This window comes from Camelus bactrianus, chromosome 3 (assembly GCF_048773025.1).
Source record: "Camelus bactrianus isolate YW-2024 breed Bactrian camel chromosome 3, ASM4877302v1, whole genome shotgun sequence".
Taxonomy (NCBI): Eukaryota; Metazoa; Chordata; class Mammalia; order Artiodactyla; family Camelidae; genus Camelus; species Camelus bactrianus.
This window is the reverse complement of record NC_133541.1, coordinates 49702692-49722401: the sequence shown is the minus strand read 5'-3', so window position 1 is coordinate 49722401 and position 19710 is coordinate 49702692. Positions and strand designations below refer to the sequence as shown.

Here is a 19710-nt window from a genome sequence, read left to right as displayed (position 1 = left end):
ATGTATGACTGAAGCATTGTGCTATACACCAGAAACTGACATACTGTAAACTGACTATACTTCTATAAAAAATAGAGAGAGAAAAAAAGAAAAAATAATAATAAAACAAAAAATTTGTGGTGGGAGTGGTAGGAGGCTCTATTTATAGGTTTGGCATTATTTTAAATCCGTGGGGGGTCTGGAAAGATGATCACTAGATTTTAATTTTTAACTATATGCTTTACCTTATACTTTAAAATAATATACCTAATGTAGAAGATAAAATAGTCCAAACATCTAAACTAATCAATTCATTTCATTTAGGTAGTCTGACCACAAGAATTTCATTTTCCTTTTTCTTTGTGACAGGTTATATTTTATGTTTACCTTTCTGGGGCTTTTTCTATTTGTCTTTAAACACAGTATAGTCCCTGGAAATCTTCAAATGGAAGCTATAAACTGGCATTATCATATATATAATGAAAACATAGATAAGCTTCGCAACAAAATCTTTTAAACATATTACACACTAGCCTACCAATTTTTTTAAGTTATTTATCCTCTTGTTTCTTATTTTTGGAAACTTGCTTAACTTTTATGAATTATAAATAGCATACAATAATATTAGCAGAATAACTGTAAAACTGAAAACTTAAAAAAATATGGATTTTAATCTTTTGTAATTAAATCATATGAGAATGGGAAGAAATGCTAGGATAATGTCATTACACCATAACAAGATATTCAAAATTAGCAAACACCTGTTTATTCATGACCATTTCAGACCACAGGTGCTTTGATATTCAAAGCATCCCCTTAAAGTGACTCAAATTCCAGAAGAGCAAGGCAGTACTATACTTAAAATGTAATGACAAAAACAGTATAGAGGTTCCTCAAAAAAATTAAAAATAGAACTACCATATGACCTAGGAATTCCACTTCTAGTTATTTATCTGAAGAAAATGAAATCCTTATCTCGAAGAAATATCTGCACTCCCATGTTCACTGCAGCATTACTTATTTACAATAGCAAAGGAAACAACCTAAGTGTCTACTGACAGATGAATGGATAAAGAAATGTGGTGTGTGTATGTGTGTATATATATATATATGTACACACACATACACACACACATACAATGAAATACTCAGCCTTAAAAAAGAAGGAAATCTTGCCATTTGTGACAACATGGATGGACCCTGAGGGCACTGTACTAAGTGAAATAAGACAGAGAAAGACAAATACTGAATGATCCCACTTACATGTGGAATCTAAAAAAAAACTGGACTCATACACAGAGAACAGATGCCCACCCCCCACCCAACCACATGGGCAAAATGGGTAAAGGTAGTCAAAACATACAAACTTCCAGTTATAAGATAAAATATGTCCTCTAGATGTTAATGTACTGCATGGTAACTTTAGTTAACAATAATATATTATGTATTTGAAAGTTGCTGAGAAAGTAGTCATCCCTCAGTATCTGAAGATGACTGGTTGTAGACTAAGACCTCTGCGGATACCAAAATCCGAAGATACTAGGCTTCCTTACAGGGCATAATGCAGTCAGTCCTTCGTATCCATGGGTACAGAATCTTCAGACAGAGTGGGCCAACTGTAATTCTTAAAAGCTCTTATCACAAGAAAAAAAACGTACAGATGTTAACTAAACTCACTTTGGTAATCATTTCACAATACATATGTTTATCAAATCATTATGTAGCACACCTAAAAGCTAATACAATATTATAGGTCAATCATACCTCAATAAAAAAAATGACACTACATATAAGAAGTATAAAATAGTGCCTCAATGAATAGGGGAAAAAATGTAATGCTCTCAAAGTGTTTGATTTACATAGGAGAATTGGAGACGTACAGTTACAGGTTACATCTTTCAAAAGATAACTAAATAAAAAACATTCACTTTTCATTGCAAGAGAAATAGGTTAACTTTTAGTTATAAAAAATTTTTAAAGAACTGAGCCTCTTGTTTTCTTTTTAAAATGTGTACCTCATAGGACTAAAACCAGTTTACAAAGGAACTCATCCACCAGAGGGAGCCCTTACAAAACAGGAGAAAAAAATGTTAACAGCAAAATAGTATACACAAAGATTAGAATACATCTTAGAAAACAAAATCCTTTAAGTCCATGAATTCCATACAATCCCATGTTATTTTCATGAGAAACACAGTTTTTATCATTGCAATCGGCTCCCTCTAGTGCCCATGAACGGAACAAATATATATGAAAGAACTGTAACTAGTCACCCATAGCAAGTCAACTAGAGAAGTAATATTCATCCTTTCCACTCCACCCCCACACCCACTGTACTCCTTCCCATCCCTCCCCAAGTTAGTTCTGGGACCACTTATTTTGAAAATCGGCCACCTATACACACAATGTCAACAATCACCCTGAAACAGTCACCTAATTCTGGGTTTAGTAATTCCAGGAAAAGCCCATGTCATCACCAATCTTGGCTTCCCTCTTACCATTTAGTTACAGAAATTCTCTATATGTCTTAGAGTATCTTGAGGCCAATAAATTTAAATTTATAAATAAACAATATCCAATAGTAACTACCTATTAATCAATAATATATTAATTTTTGAAAATGACTTTTATAAAGGACTCAATAAATGCTACATTACCTCATGTAAACCTCACAACAACCCCATGAGTATGTACTATTATTATCCTTACTTTATAGATGAGGGCAATGAGGCTTGTAAGTCTCACTGCTAGTAAAGAACAGACCACAAACTACAGTGCTAAGTACTGTGCTACACCATAGATAAGAAAGTAACTGAGTTTTCTCTTGAGATAATTGTAGATTCGCATACAGTTGTTTAAAAAAAAAAAAAAGAAGAGTACAGAAAGATCCCTTAAACACTTTGCTTGGTTTCCTGCAATGATAACATTTTGGAAAACTACAATATATTGTCACAAACAGGATACTGATGACAGTACAATCTATCAACCTCACTTAGGGTTCTGTCTAAAGGATTTTAACCAGCCAATACACACTGGCTTTACTATCAACACTTCTAAATACTCCAGATAAAATTTTTTCAATTGTTTTTACCTCTCTTAACTGGTCTTCACTTATAATTTAATCTTTAAAAGAAATTTCAGGGTTTCTCACTATCCTATAGGTTATGTATCTCAGTATCCTCATTCTCTCCACGTATGTGAACTCACTTATTCTAATTTCTCCAAAGCATGGGTCTTAGGGTCAAAGATCCTAAAATTTAATCTCAGTGTTCTGCCCTGTACTTAATTTAGGCAAATAATTTAACCTCTCAATACTTCCCTCACCCATAAAATGGGAACAATAGTACCTATTTCAAAGAGTTCCTGAAGATCAAAGTTTGCCTGCAAAGCAACTGGCACAGTACATGGCACAAAGTAAGTACTCACTAACCTTTAACCATAATTATTTACTATTCCTTCACCGAGATTTTTCTAATAGCAAATCCATCCATTCCAACCTCCTTAATAGCCTAACCTTACCATTATATGCCCATCTGTTCATTCTTACAACAAAAAATGCAGTGTTAACACATTAAGAAGATAAACAGATGAATCAAATACAGAACTTTTCTTCACAAGAGCACAATTACTAAAATTTAAGGTAGACAACAATGCCAAAAAAAAAAAAGTACAGGTAAAGTTCTCTGATGGTAGAAGTAACACATGACCTTGCTCTTTAAGATTTCATTCATTTGGCAAAAACTGGAAGATGTGGGACAGGAAAAGAGTGGGATTTAACATTTTCTAGAGTAAGGACATAAGGGTAACTTAGGTGCCAAGAGCAAAAGGGGGGCATATATAGGAAACAGCAAGCAGTTCAGGTTGGCTGCAGTGCAGGATGCCAGAAAAGAAATAATGGAAATAAGACTGAAGACTGGGCAAGGCCAGATCCCGAAAGGCTTTGAACCTAAGTCCAGATCTAAATTTCATTCTGTCTGTAATGAAAAGGCAAAGATTTATGAGTAATACAATTATAAGTTCATAATTATATAGCCAAAACATTAATGTAAAATAGACTATAAAAGACATCTCTACTATTTAGAAACCTGCTGATACAATCAGGTGGGTAGTGAAAGCATGGAAAGGTCTCAAGGGAAAAAAAAATACTAACATAATTGAATCAATACAATTTGAAAGTCAGTGAAATGTGGGAAGAAGGAAGTGAAGACGATTTAGGTTTTAAGTCTTAGTTCTGTGAACTGCGCTGAAAAAAGATGGCTCCCAGACTTCTCTATAAATCACTTACTCATTTTCCTGAATTCCAAACTATATTTTAACTTATTTACTGGATTGAGTTAATTTTTACCTGTGGAGTGAAACAAATATCTTACAAGAAGATGGTATAGTAACTAATAAATGCAAGAAATCTAGAAGATGGTAGGTATGCTGAGTAGAAGAAGGGAATGGGCTGCTTATTACGTTTGATATATCATAACACGCTTACTAAAAGTAAGATTCAGGAAACCTGTCATCATCTGTTCTTATAATAGGAACCAGGATTCCTGTACTCGGTGGTATATCGCCAGTGTCTAAAACAGTGCCTGGAATTCTGTTAGCACTCAATAAATATATTTGTTGAATACGTAAGTGAATGAGAAAAAAAAAAGGTTATTAAATTTTAAGAAAGGTTCTCCATTGGCCTCAATGCTCTGAGGGCTCAATATTCTCTCCCATTCTTTCTGTTATTAAAAAGGCCTTTTGTTGCTAAACTTTTGAAAATATAAATTGTAATATATTTAGTAATGGTTATGATAACCACTTTAATGCTAAATTATTAACTACTAAAGGTCAAAAGTCAAATATATCGTGAGACACAAAGTAAATGATATCTGAGATTTTGCACAGATTTTTAGGTATCTCCCAAATTCCATTTTGTAATTTTGGAATTTAAAGGCAAACATATTTGTTACTGGATGGGAAATCTGAGTATGTTTCTTTGTAGAGTTTTGTCATCTTACCAGGTCTTTCCTTCCCAGTGCCCTTAGACTCAGCAAATTTTTGTATCAAGCCTTCAACTGTAGTATTAGCCATGTTATTTATAAATTCTTCATGGACCTATTAAAAATGAGATAGATAAGTTTTTTAATTTTCCATAAATATTCTTATTCTATTTCAGACAAAACTTCCACAGAACAGTTAAAAATCATTACACCAAAATATGTGTTTTTTGACCCAGTGCCTTTGAAAATTTTCATTTACCTAACAGGCTCTGTTACCTCATTTAAACTGTTAGTAGATCTGTGATTACAAACCACTGTGGACATGAACCCCTTAAGATACGGCCTCATGGCCTTAGAAGTCAAGGGACTGCCCTGTTTCCATCTTTGAGTATTTTAGAGACATAAATCTTATGATAAATAAAACTTGTATAACAATGAAAATAGTTTTAGATCTTTAGTAACAAGGAGTAAGGGACAATCTTTCTCTACTGTATTTCAATGGACTCTAAATGTCATCACTAAACCTCTTTTATATTTTTGGAAAATTTCTAAGCACAAGTTCCACAACTTACTGAAACTGCTATTCTAAATTTAAAATAGTAAAACTTTAAAAAAGAAATATTCAAAAATTGTCAATCTCAGAATTTTAATGTAAAGAGGACTGAGCATAGTTAATTTTTTAAATTTAAATTATCATCCTTGATAGGCAAACAATCAAAATTCAGGTTATTTTATATTTAACACACATAAATGCACTCTTTATCTGAAATAATTCAGTACCACGTTATGAGTTTGGATTTTTAAAGAGTCTTAAATGAATATAAAATTCTCATGAATCAGTTCAACAAAAGTAAAAACTTACCTGGCCTATCTGCAAATGAATTTCCTTTATAGCACTTGACAAAGATCCTATAATTTCCTTTATGTGAATAAGATGAGTTTCTTCAATATCTTGAAATTTCTGGGTAGCAAATATAAAAAATTACACACACACAGATATATTCTGAAGTCATCTTAATACAGTTAACCAAATTTAGCAAGTTACTATTATTATATAATGTTTAACAATGCTTCTAGACAAATGACTCTGGTAAACATACTGAAATAAAGCATTGAAAAAAGTTAACTTTTTGTTATGCCATTTCTCAGGCAAATATGAATTTTTTCAGAATTAGAAGATCCTACAAATTAAAATCTACAATCTTGGTCAGAAAATCAGAAGGAAACCCACTAAAGAATAGTGTCACAAAAGCCAAAGGAGAAGTGTTTTTCAAAAACTTAAAAACAATTAGTCGGCAGAGCTAAAACTATAGTTTACTTCTTAGGACTTTACAATTTAGCCCACAGACTCTCAAAATGTCTAACATTTGAAATGTTATTTAGTACACAGTCTCCAAAAGAGGTAGTATGTGGTCAAAGAAATTTGGGAAAGCCTGTACATATACTCTATCTCAGCAGTTCTCAACTGAAGGTGGGGGTGATTCAGATGACCTGGGGGATATTTTCAATCTATAAAACACATAAATCCTCCACGAGGTGAGAATGTTGTTCGGAAAAAATTCCCAGGTTATTCTGATACTTATTCCCCAGGAAGAAAACCACTGCTAGATTTGGCTTCACAATAAACATATTAAAAACTGAAATAACTGAGAAATACTAAAGTAACAAAACTTGTTTCACTCTGCTTAACCCAATGTTTTCCAAATTTCTTTGACCACACAACCCCTTTTTTTCTTCTTCTCTGAATATCTTATTAATATCTCAAAGAACAATAATATTCCTCAAAACAGGATTTGGGAAATGCTGAACTTGTCATTTTCAAACAAAAATATATTTGTCATTTCTGCTGCACAAACCTGATTACCCATTTTCTTGCCAAATTATATCAGTTCTAAGGAGCAGGCCTAATGTTTGTTATTTTTCCCTGGTTAGTTTATCAAATTAAATTCCCTCACCCTATATTTAATGTCCAGTTTTCTTCAGCACTGAGTTACATGATCAGAAATCACTAAGCCAAATGATCATATCCATATTTGTGTAAAGGGTCTGAACTTTAAAAAAAATCAGTAATAGTGAAATTATAGTTTTGGCAATAATATAACAATAGTCCAAAAACTTAAATCAATTTTATTCATGAGGAATAATAGAGCTAAAAGAAATTGCCTGTCTTGACTGATTCTGACCAAGTCCAATGAGAATACCAGTATTGCAAGTTCCTGAAAGACTCTTAAGAAATGAGACATTCAGCGGGAGCATGATTATATTTTATGTTCATACTATAAGAATTCACCCTCAGCTTAAATTTCTGCAGTTTCATGCTCAAGATATTTCCTCATAGACAGACCCAAATCTAGGAAAGCCTAGTCAGTCACTGAATTTCATTTGGATGACCCCTAATTCCAAAAAAAAGTGTGCCTTCCTTCTCTTTTAAAATACCTACAATGAATAAGTAAGATCCTTAATTACTTAGAAATATTGAAGCTTGAAGCCACAAAGAAACTCAAAGCATGATTCAGATGCAATTTTGAAATTGTGCTTATTTTTTTTTTGGTGGGAGGACTACTAAATATCACAATTCCTCAAAATTAATGAATACTAAGCTTAGAGCAATTCAGCAACAGGAATATAATCTCAAATGTTTGAATATAAATGAATAAACTTTCTTAAATCAGATTTTTCCTCCTTGCAATTTCAAATTCACTGTGTTCATATGTATTGTTACATTAACTTTTTTAAAAAGTACAATTTTGTCAGCCACTAGAGATACATAAAAGCACTCTAATACTCCTTAATATGAGGGTGTTGCTTAAGCATATCTCAAAAGTTTCCTTGAACTAGCCGTATAACTCTTCAAGAATTTTTTCAGAATTTAAAGTAAACAAAATCTCCCTACTGTTTCAAGTTTTTCAAGTGTCATTAACTGGTGAAAAACATAAGCACAGAGTACAATTAAAATCATGCTTATTGTCAACTCAAATGAAAAAACTTAAATCACAAATACTCCAAGTAGATTCTAAATTCTTTCACCACAGGGACTCAATTTCTTTTCCCACTGGTAGATATATGTCCTGCCACCCAAATTTGATTCTCACTAGATTGACAGGCCCCTTTTCACTGGGATTAGGTCTACCTGCTTGGCCTAGAACAAAAGGAGAGAAGTAAAAGAATTCTTTTCACTTCTAAATAACCCAAATTACAGTCTATTGTCTATTAAGAAACAAAAATTAACCTGTTCTACAGTTGTGCGTCTGTAACAGAGAGAGCACCAAAGAGAGAACACACATTAGCACAGTATACTATCGTCTTTATTTAAAAGCAGCATGGTTAAACATCTGCTCAGACTAATTAATGTTTCCATTTTGGAAATAGCAGGGTAAACAACTAAAATGTCAATTTGAAAAAAAAAAAAAAAAAAAGCAATGTGGAAGCAAAAAAGGATAAGGAGAGGGAAAAATGAGGGCTGAAAATTCTTTAAGAATACTTTTACAAGGTAATATAAACAAACAAAAAACAGTGACTCCAGCAAACTCTAATTCCTGTTTTTTCAAACTGAATTACTGAAAGGCAAATATTTTCACTGATAGAAGCTATTTTGTTAAAAAATTAATACATCAATAATGATTGCCTATAAATGTGTTTCTAACATTTAAAACTTAAAAGGGAACTTGCTAAAGTCTACAATGACCTCAGTTGCTATAGAAATTGAAAACTTTTTATCTCACTAGAGTTAGAGGCTCATTTAATGCTAAACTAAACAAAATCTATCTTGAAACATTATCATTTCCCAGCTTTCTGACTTCTCCTGCTTGAGTTTCAGCATCTCTCCCCTCTCCCAAACTGACAATCACGAGACTCTCTGAGCTGGGCCCTTTCTTCCCCACACTGTATTCAAAGATAATGTCATATGGCTTTGTGTACTGACAAACCCCTATTTCATAAAGGCCCAATCCTTTATTCAAAATCTTTGGGACCAAGTGTTATGGAATTCAAATATTTTGGATTTTTAAAATTAAAGATAACATGGTAATATTACCATGTATCTCACAATACTACCAGCAGGATCTGCAGTGGTATCTGTCAAACACTAAAGGAAAACATGTATATTCAGTCTAAAGGCAGCCTATAAATATTCTCACATCAATTCAAGTTAAGTTTTGCTGCCAAATGAGTTACAGGAAAAAAAAATACTTGGTTTTCAGAGCTTTTGGAATTCAGAATTGTAGATAAGGGACTGTGAACACTATGCCCAACCCAGATTACTTCAATCCTCCAAAACTGCCTACTTGATGTCTTCACTTAGGTATATGCAGCTTAAAATTAACATGTTCAAAACTGAACATCTAATCCAGTTCTGACCCTTCAAACTAACAGCTCTTCATCTAGCCATTACCATTCATCTCTATTCACCTAGGCTTACAAGAAAAAACCTGAAAGAGATCTTCATCTGCCTTAGAATTCCCTCATCCACCCCACCCCTGCCACCTCCAAATGCATTCAGTTCTCTCCATCTCCAAGACCACCACACTGAATTTCACATCCTTCTTGCCTAACTACTACACCGCCTTCCAAACCAGACTCCTGATTCTCCTTAGGCCTCACTATAATCCATTCTTCATGAAACTGCCAGAATTCTTTTAAAATGCAAATCAGATCAGATCATATCCCTGCATACAGCTATTCAGTGTCTTCCAACTGCTCTTAGAAGAAAATGTAAACCCTTACTAAAGCCTGGTCCCTGACTATCTCTTTAATTCCATTTCTTACCACCATCTCTCCTTACTCAGTTTTAGTAAGCATTTTTTACCGTCTAGAATGTGACAGCTCTTTTATACCTCTGGGTCTTCATACTCATGGTCCCCAATACCTGGAACACTCTTGCCCTAGAATGAGTCTCTTACTGATTCTTCAAGTCCCACTTTTAGATATCACTTCTCCAAAAAGGCCTTTTCTAACTCCCTAATCCAAATTAAGTAACCTCTATTATTCTATCTCATGGAAGCCTGTTCTTTCCCTCTGTAATACTTACAATAATTTATTACTTTCTATTTAAGCATATATTTAATGTCTGCCTCCCTCCTCTATACTGTACACTCCACTTAGAGAAGAGAGAACTCTGTTTTATTTACATATATACTGTATACAACTATCATCTAGCACAGTGCCTACAACATGGTAAGTAAAGATGGATGCATTATGCCTGCACACAGGCATGCAAGCCTTTTAGTTTCTGAGATGTGAATCATTCATAACTCCAGGTGAGAAAACTCCCTGGAGTCTAAATAGTCAGATTGATAGAGTCCTTCTTCACATTTACTGAGTGCTTACCACGAACTGGAAACTGTTTTAAAGTGCTAAGGAGATACAGCAGTCAACAAATCAGTAACTATTCTCATAGAACTTACATTTTAGTGGGGAATAAAGCCAATAAAAAATATGGGTAGAAGACCCAATGTGCTTCACCACATTACTAGTCCCTCAGATGTGATGACTAAAAATAATGTTTTGGGCTGGGGACCAAGATGGCAGAGTAGAAAGAGCCAGAGCTCAACCCCTCTCATGAACACACCAAAATCACAACTAACTGCAGAACAACCATCGATTAAAAAAAATTAGATCCAACCAGAGAAGTGCTTTCATAACTAAAGACATAAAGAAGGAAATACAACAAGACAGGTAGGGTGGATTTGCAGTATAATCAACCCTCATATCCCCAGAGCGGGTAACCCACAAACTGAAGAATAATCATACTACACAGTTTCACAGGAGTGAGAGTCTTGACACCCACATCAGGCTCCCCAGCCTAGGGGTTCAGCACCAGGAAAACAAGCCCACAGAGCACTTGGCTTTGAAGGCCAGCGAGGCTTAACTGCAGGATCTCCACAGGACTGAGGGAAATAAAGATTTCACTGCTAAAGGAGACACACAAAATCTCACGCTCAGAGGGACCAAGGGCAAAAGCAGTAATTTCAAAGAAGCATGGGCGAGACCTACCTGCTGGTCTTGGAGGGTCTCCTGGGAAGGCAGGGAGCAGCTGTGGCTCACCCTGGGGACACAGATATGGTTGCAGACATATGGGGAGTATTCATCTGCACGAACTCTCCAAGAGGCTGACATCTTGCTTGGGTCATTAGCACCAAGACCTGGCCCCACCTATCTCTTATCTATATAGACAGTAAGTAAAAACATCCCTAACCTGAGAAAGTAAACAGTTACTCAAGTCCAGGAAGCACAGAGAGTTCCATACAGAATTAATCAAGACACATTGAAATTAAAATGACAAAAATTAAAAATAAAGTGTGAATATTAAAAGCAACAAGAGAAAAGCAACAAATAACATACACGGGCACTCCCATTAGACTGTCACTTGATTTTTCAGCATAAACTCTGCAGACCAGAAGGGAATGGCACAATATATTTAAAATGATGAAAGGGAAAAACCTACAACCGAGAATACTCTACCGAGCAAGGCTGTCATTAATATTTGATGGAGATATCAAAAGCTTTATAGATGGGCAAAAGTTGAAAGAATTCAGCATCACCAAGCCACCTCTACAATGAATGCTAAAGGAACTTCTCTAAGCAGAAAAGAAAAGGCCACAACTAGAAACAAGAAAACTATAAAATGGAAATTCTCACCAGTAAAGGTAAACATACAGTAAAGGCAGAAGTCATCCACACATAAACTATTATGGAGGTTAAAAGATCAAAGTAGTAAAACGATCTATATCCACAATAAGCAGTTAAGGGATACATAAAAAAGATAGAGGTAAAATATATCAAAAACAGTAATCATGAGGGGAGGAAAATACAAATGCAAGGTATTTAAAATGCATTTGAAATTAAGAGATCAGCAACTTAAAAGTAATCATGTATATATACAGACTGCTATACCAAAACCTCATGGTAGCTACAAACCAAAAATCTATCATAGATACACAAAGAAAAAGGAATCCAAACATCAACAATGAAGACAGTCACCAAATCACTAGAGAACAAAAGAAGAAAAGGAAAAAAAGACCTACAAAAACAAATCCAAAACAATAAACAAAATGATAATAAAAAACATACCAATAATAACCTTAAATGTAAATGGACTAAATGCTCCAACCGAAAGATCTAGACTGGCTGAATGGATACAAAAACAAGACCTGAATATTTGCTGCCCACAAGTGACTCACTTCAGATCTAGAGACACACAGAGACTGAAACAGAGTATGGAAAAAAGTATTCCATGAAAATGGAAATCAAAAGAAAGCCAGAGTAGCAATACTTATATCAGACAAAATAGATTTTAAAATAAAGACTGTTACAAGACACAAGGACACTACATAATAATCAAGAGATCAATACATGAAGGAGATAAAACAATTGTAAATATATATGCACCCAACATCAGAGCACCTCTATATACAAGGCAAATGTGCTAACAGACGTAAAGGGAGAAGCTGACAGTAACACAATAATAGTGGGGGACATTAACACCCCACTTAACATCAATGGACAGATCATCCAGATAGAAAATCAATAAGGAAACATAGGCTTTAAATGACACATTAGATCAGATGGACTTAACTGGTATTTATAGAGCATTCCATCTGAAAGCAGTGGAATACACATTGTTTTCAAGCACACATGAAACATTCCTCAGGATAGATCACATGCCGGGATCCAAAGCAAGCCTCAGTAAATTTAAGAAAATTGAAATCATATCAAGAGCATCTTTTCTGACCACACTGCTGTGAGAAATCAACTACAAGAAAAACTGCAAAAAACACAAACACATGGAGGCTAAACAATATGCTACTAAATAACCAATGGATCACTGAAGAAATCAAAAAAGAAATAAAAAAATAAAATACCTAGTGAGAAATCAAAACAAAAACCCCATGATCCAAAACATATGGGACACAGCAAAAGGAGTTCTAAGAGAGAAGTTTATGGTGATACAAGCTTACATGCAGAAACTACAAAAATCTTAAATAAACAACCTAAACATACACCTAAAGCAACTAGAGAAAAAAGAACAAACAAAACCCAAAGTTAGCAGAAAGCAAGAAAGAAATAAAGATCAGAGTAGAAATTAATGAAACAGAGGTTTTTAAAAAACAGAAAAGATCAATGAAACTAAAAGCTGGTTCTTTGATTTTTTTTTCCTTTGGTGTTTTGTTTTTTTTTTTTATAAAAAATTTGGTTCTTTGAAACAATAAACAAAATTGATAAACGTTGAGCCAGACTCATCAAGAAAAAAAAGGAGAGGGCCCAGATCAATAAAATCAGAAATGAAAATGGAGAAGATACAACTGACACCACAGAAATACAAAGGATCATAAGAGGCTACTATGAGCATCTATATGCAAATAAAATGGACAACCTAGAAAAAACGGACAAATTCTTTGAAAAGTACTATCTCCCAAGACTCAGCCAAGAAGAGAAAATATGAACCAACCAATTACCAATACTGAAATCAAATCACAGTTATTAAAAAACTCCCAACGAACAAAACTCCAGGACCAGATGGCTTCACAAGTGAATTCTACCAAACATCTGGAGAAGAGTTAACACTCATCCTTCTGAAAATGTTCTAAAAAACTGCAGATGAAGAAATTTTTGAACTTATTCTGAGGCCAAAATCACAGTGATACCAAAACCAGACGAAGAAGAAAGAAAGAGAGAAAGAGAAAGAGAAAGAGAAAGAGAGAAAGAGAGAAAGAGAGAAAGAGAGAAAGAGAGAAAGAGAGAAAGAGAGAAAGAAAGAAAGAAAGAAAGAAAGAAAGAAAGAAAGAAAGAAAGAAAGAAAGAAAGGAAGGAAGGAAGGAAGGAAGGAAGGAAGGAAGGAAGGAAGGAAGGAAGGAAGGAAGGAAGGAAGAAAGGAAGGAAGAAAAAGAAAGGGAGGAAGGAAAATTACAGGTCAGTATCACTGATGAACGTGAAGAAAAATCCTCAACAAAATACTAGCAAGTTGAATCCAACAAAACATTAAAAAGATCATATTCCATGATCAAGTGAGAATTATTCTAGGAATGTGAGAATTTTTCAATATCCCCAAATCAATCAATGTGATACACCACATTAACAAACTGAAAAATAAAAACCATATGATCATCTCAATAGATGCAAAAAAAGCTTCTGATAAAGTTCAGCATCCACTTATGATAAAAACTCTCCAGATAGTGGACATAGAACATACCTCAACATAATAAAGGCCATATATGACAAACCAACAGCTAACATTATACTGAATGGTAAAAGGCTGAAAGCACTTCCTGTACAGTCAGAAACAAGACTAGAATGCCTACTCTTGCCACTTTTATTCAACGTAGTTTTGGAAGTCATACCTACAGCAATCAGAGAAGAAAAAGAAATAAAAAGAATCCAAATTGGAAAAGAAGTAAAATCACTGTTGACAGGTGACATGACACTATACATAGAAAATCTTAAAGATGCTACCAGAAAACTACTAGAGCTCATCAATGAATTCAGTAAAGCTGCAGGATACAAAATAATATACAGAAATCTGTTGCATTTCTATACACTAGCAACGAAATTTTAGAAAAAGAAATTAAGGAAGCAATCCCATTTACCATCACATCAAAACGAATAAAATACCTAGGAATAAACCAACCCAGGCAGGCAAAAGAGATATACTCCGAAAACTGTAAGACACTGACAAAAGGAACTGCAAATGACAAAGGTGGAAAGATATACTGTGTTCTTGGATTGGAAGAATTAATATCATTAAAATGGACATATTACTCAAGGCAATGTACATATTCAATGCAATCCCTATCAAATTACCAACAGCAGTTTTCACAGAACTGGAACAAAAAAATTTAGAATTTGTAAATAAACACAAAAGACCCCCAAATCACCAAAACAATCTTGAGAAAGAAGAATGGAGCTGGAGGAATCATTCTCCCTGACTTCAGACTATACTACAAAGCTACAGTAATCAAAACACTATGGTACTGGCACAAAAATGGACACACAGATCAATGGAACAGGATAGGAAGCCTAGAAATAAACCCATACACTCATGGTCAATTAAGCTATGAAAAAGGAGGTAAGAATATACAATGGAAAAAAGACAGTCTCTTCAATAAGCAGTGCTGGGAAAACTGCACAGCTACATGTAAAAGAATGAAATTAGAATATTCTCTATCACCATATATAAAAATAAACTCAAAATGGATTAAAGACCTAACTGTAAGACTGGATACTATAAAACTCCTAGAGGAAAACACAAGCTCTTTGTCATAAATTGCAGCAATTTTTTTTTTTTGGCTCTGTTTCCTAGAGTAATGGAAATAAAGCAAAAATAAATGGGACCTAATTAAACTTAAAAGCTTTTGCACAGCAAAGGAAATCATAAACAAAATGAAAAGGGATTTTGTATGACATGGGAGAAAATATTTGCAAATGATATGACCAACAAGGGATTAATTTCCAAAATATACAGATCACAAAGCTTATTATCAAAAAACAATCAAAAAATGAGCAGAAGACCCAAATAGACATTTCTCCAAAGAAGACATACAGATGGCCAATAGGCACATGAAAAGATGTTTAATATTGCAAAGTATTAGTGAAATGCAAGTTAAAACTACAATGAGGTATCATCTCACACTAGTCAGAATGGCCATGATTAAAAAATAACAAATGATAAATGCTGGAGAGGATGTGGCGAAAAGGAGACCCTCCTATACTGCTGGGGAATGGAAACTGGAGCAGTCACTGTGGAGAACAGTATGGAGGCTCCTTACAAAACTAAAAACAGACTTATCACATGATCCAGCAATCCCACTGTTGGACATACACCAAGAAAGATAAAAACTCTAATCTGAAAAGATACACGCACCCCAATGTTCATAGCAGCACTGTTTTCAATAGCCAAGACATGGAAGCAACCTAAATAGCCATCCATAGATGGATGAAGATGATACACACACACACACACACACAAATACACACAAATGGAATACTCAGCCGTAAAAAAGAATGAAATAATGCCATTTGCAGCAACATGGATGGACCCAAACTAAGTGAAGTAAGTCAGAGAAAGACAAATATCATTATCATATCACTTATATGTGGACTCTAAAAAAAAAAAGATTCAAACAAACTTGCTTACAAATCAGAAGTAGACTCACAGACAGAAAATAAATCTTCGGTTACCATAGCAGAAGGGAGTGGGGATAAATTAGGAGTTTGGGATGAACAAATACACACTACTATATATAAAATAGATACACAACAAGGACCTGAAAAAGAATCTGAAAGAGAATGTATACATACAGTTACATATATATATATGAATCATTTTTCTGTACACCTGAAACCAATGCAATGTTGTAAATCAACTATACTTCAATAAAAATTTTTTTAAAAAACAGTAATGTTTTAAGAATTAGCTCCTCCACCAGCCTCAGTACCAGGGTGAAGACAATGCATCAGATCTGCAGCTGACCCAAGCTGAACAAATAGCAAGACAACAATAATCATTTCCTATTGTAAGCAACTGAGATTCTAGGGGTTCTTTGTCACCTCAACATACCTATCCTATCCTGGCCGAGACAGTAAATAAAATTCATGGTATGTTAAATAATGACAGACGCTAAGGAGAAAAACAATGTAAGAAAAGAGAACAAGAGATGGGGGTGGAAGTTTTAGGTAAGATTCATATAAGGCACCTGTCTTAAATCTACACCTTTAATTAAGGCTCTAAGAACATCACACTGAATATAATCTATCCCAAGCTTATGAGAGACAGGCTTTTTTTTTAAATTGTCTATCTTCCCTTACTAAAATGGAAGTTCTATGACAGCAAGGATTCTTTTTTATTTTTATTTTCCATCATAGTTTATTACAAGATACTGAATGTAGTTCCTGTACTATACAGTGGACCTTGCTGTTTATTTTATATGTAAGTTTGTATCTGCTAATCCCAAGCTTCTAATTTATTCCCCCTACCTTTCCCCTTTGTTAACCGTAAGTTTGTTTTCTTTCTGTGAGTCTGTTTTTGCTTTGTAAGTAAGTTCATTTGTATCATTTTTTAGACTCCACATATAAGTAATATCATGTATTTGTCTTTCTCTGCCTGACTTATTTAACTTAGTATGATAACCTCTACGTCCATCCATGTTGCTGCAAATGGCATTATTTCATTCTTTTTATGGCTGAGTAATATTCCTGGGTGGGTGGGTGTACACATACATATATAAAACATCTTCTTTATCCATTCATCTGTGGATGGACATTTAGGTTGCTTCCATGCCTTAGCTAATATAAACTGAAGAGTAGAAATTCTTGTTCTGTTAACTGCTAAATCCTCAGCACTGAGTCACTTCCAATTTTCTTCTTAAGTAGAAGTCCATTTTAAAACTCATACATAAAGCTAACAATCAGTATTGTCTTCACCATCTCCCAGTGTCTTCATTTCCTTCAGTACTCTTTAAACATTCTCTTCTAGTCTATCTGAATAATCCCTTATGATATTTTAATTATTGATCATTGGTCCTCAATCTCCAAAACAAAATGTGTAATTTTAAAACAGCATTGTAAAAACATTGAGGTTGTGCATTTTAACATTTTCTAGTATTAAAAAATTTTATGACAGAAAAATTATACTATTTATATCAGTAAACAGAAATATCCTGTAGTTTAGATTTAAAGCCTCAAAAATACCAACCTGAGCTGTTTCTGTCATTTTCTGTTCAAAATCAGCTTTTGCTAATGCATATTTTTCCACATAGAGTTTATAGGTATCTGTAGCTTTCTTAGCTTTAACAGCTGCCTGTAACAAAAGAAAAACATTCTGAACTACACAAAATGTTTTTTCTTTCCTAATATAAGTTAATATGAAAAAATAATTTAAATACATTTTAAGAGATGAGGCCTATGGTAAGATGAAGATGATATAAACTAACTTTAATACCTCTTTTCAAGTCCTCCTTAGTAATATTTTTTGTTATGGTCACACAATAATGCAGAAATTAAATGCTGATTCTCCTCTCCTTTCTGATGGAACATGCTTTAAAAAGTTAAAATACTCTCATTTTAAAACTCACAGTAAGATTACACAACCACATTGTAATAGTACAGTGTTACTAAGAATTCAAGGAACAAAAATGTGACAATACCATTCAGAATATACTTGACACTGCTTTATATACCTGTGAGTCTTCCTTCCTCCCACAACAAACATATTCTATTTTATATCTGATCAGTGACTATAAAGCTAGCTAAAAAGTTGAAAGAAATCAGTTTTCCTTGATTTCAGTTTCCATTATGCTCCAGAAAATCTATACATTTGTTTTTATCATTGCCTATTTTTCTAGATTTCTATTTTTTAAAAAATTGTTACTGCATTATAGCTCTAATTTTAACAAAGTTACTTATTCAATAAAAGCTTAAAAATATGTTAAATATTAGGCAGTGAGGAATATGAAAATAAATTATATAGGGATCTTTTCCTCAAGGACTTTAAAAAAGAAGTATAAGCTATACATAAATAACTAGAAATTGGTAGATACTAGCAAAGAAGTAAAAAAAAAAATTCTATGGAAGAGAGAGATTCAAGAAGAGGAAAGATTATGTGTGACTTGTAGGTTGGGGCAGACACATGGCTATCAAGAAACATGACTATTTCCAAAAGACTGATCAATTTGGACACAGGCAGTTGAAAGGGAAGGGATGTCAAAGTAAGTAAGAGTTTAAGGAAGATCAAAAAAAGAGAAGTTATAAGGTTTAAAGACACAAACATCTCCATTTTATTCATGAGATGGTCTGCTAAGAGAGAAAAAGAGTAGGGCAGGGTTGGGAACTTCAGGAGAATGGAAAGAGCTTCAAACCATGGTTGTGAAGAATGCAACAGGTAATACCTAGATGAGCAGAAGTACTGCTATGAGCCACTGGGAGCTAAGTAAAGCTGAATTTATGCAGAGCCAACCTGAACCAATATGTAATTATCTCCACCTATGTTCAGGAGTCTAAAAATTATTAGAAACAGGAAGTTGGGTTTACCCAGAGATTTGGAATTGGCAAGATACATACAGTCCTACTCTCTAAAAAGGCAACTCTACTGTCTCTAAAATATAACTTCATATACTATATTAAACATATATGTTCTATGCTTTCCTGCCTTCTTAAATAAATATAGGATGCCCCTTGTAGTGTATCAAAACTGTTATCTTGTATCAAAACTGGTTTTGGAGCCAAAAGAAACTGGATTCAAATTCTAGCTCTACCATTTACTACCCAGTTGACCTGGTCTTTGAGTTCTATATGGTTCTCTCATTCCTAAAATGGAAACAATACCATCTATTTTTTAGAGCTTTGCAAATGATGAAATGGAATTTATATAAGTGCTGGGACAGGGACTGTAGTGAAATCTACAAAATAAATAGTATCTGCTATTGTAATAGTTTTTAAAAGGAACATCAACAGGAACATTCATCATTATATTTTACTGTTATATTTTGCTCTTATCATATCTAAGAGTTGTACTGAGCCCGCCATCCCTACAATAAGTGTCCAAAATAATATAATGATTTTCTAGTTTGCGCCTATGGATTTTTTTTAAACTCTTTTCCCATTGCCTAGCCACACAACATTACTTTATACTACTGTTACTAAACTTCCTCTAACTTCTCAGTCCTTTCATGAGATGAATATTTTGAGTTACTACCTTCACAGGAAGCCCAGATAACCAAGTTTGCTAGAATTTATTTCAAAATCAATTTTAATGGCATGGTTG

General features: G+C 33.9%; 1 protein-coding gene across 5 annotated transcripts in view; it reads right to left on the bottom strand.

The window, feature by feature from the left end:
* FCHO2 (FCH and mu domain containing endocytic adaptor 2) overlaps positions 1 to 19710 on the bottom strand; it is a 110401-nt gene that overhangs the window by 61398 nt on the left and 29293 nt on the right. For 4 of the 5 annotated variants that reach the window (XM_074359664.1, XM_074359671.1, XM_074359657.1 and 1 more), the window contains exons 6-8: positions 17644 to 17748; positions 5821 to 5919; positions 4977 to 5073 (exon numbers count right to left, since the gene is read on the bottom strand). In XM_074359664.1, the coding sequence (XP_074215765.1) occupies positions 4977 to 5073; positions 5821 to 5919; positions 17644 to 17748 (301 nt within the window). The remainder of the gene's footprint in view (positions 1 to 4976; positions 5074 to 5820; positions 5920 to 17643; positions 17749 to 19710) is intronic. The other variant, XM_074359661.1, reaches the window with a different exon arrangement.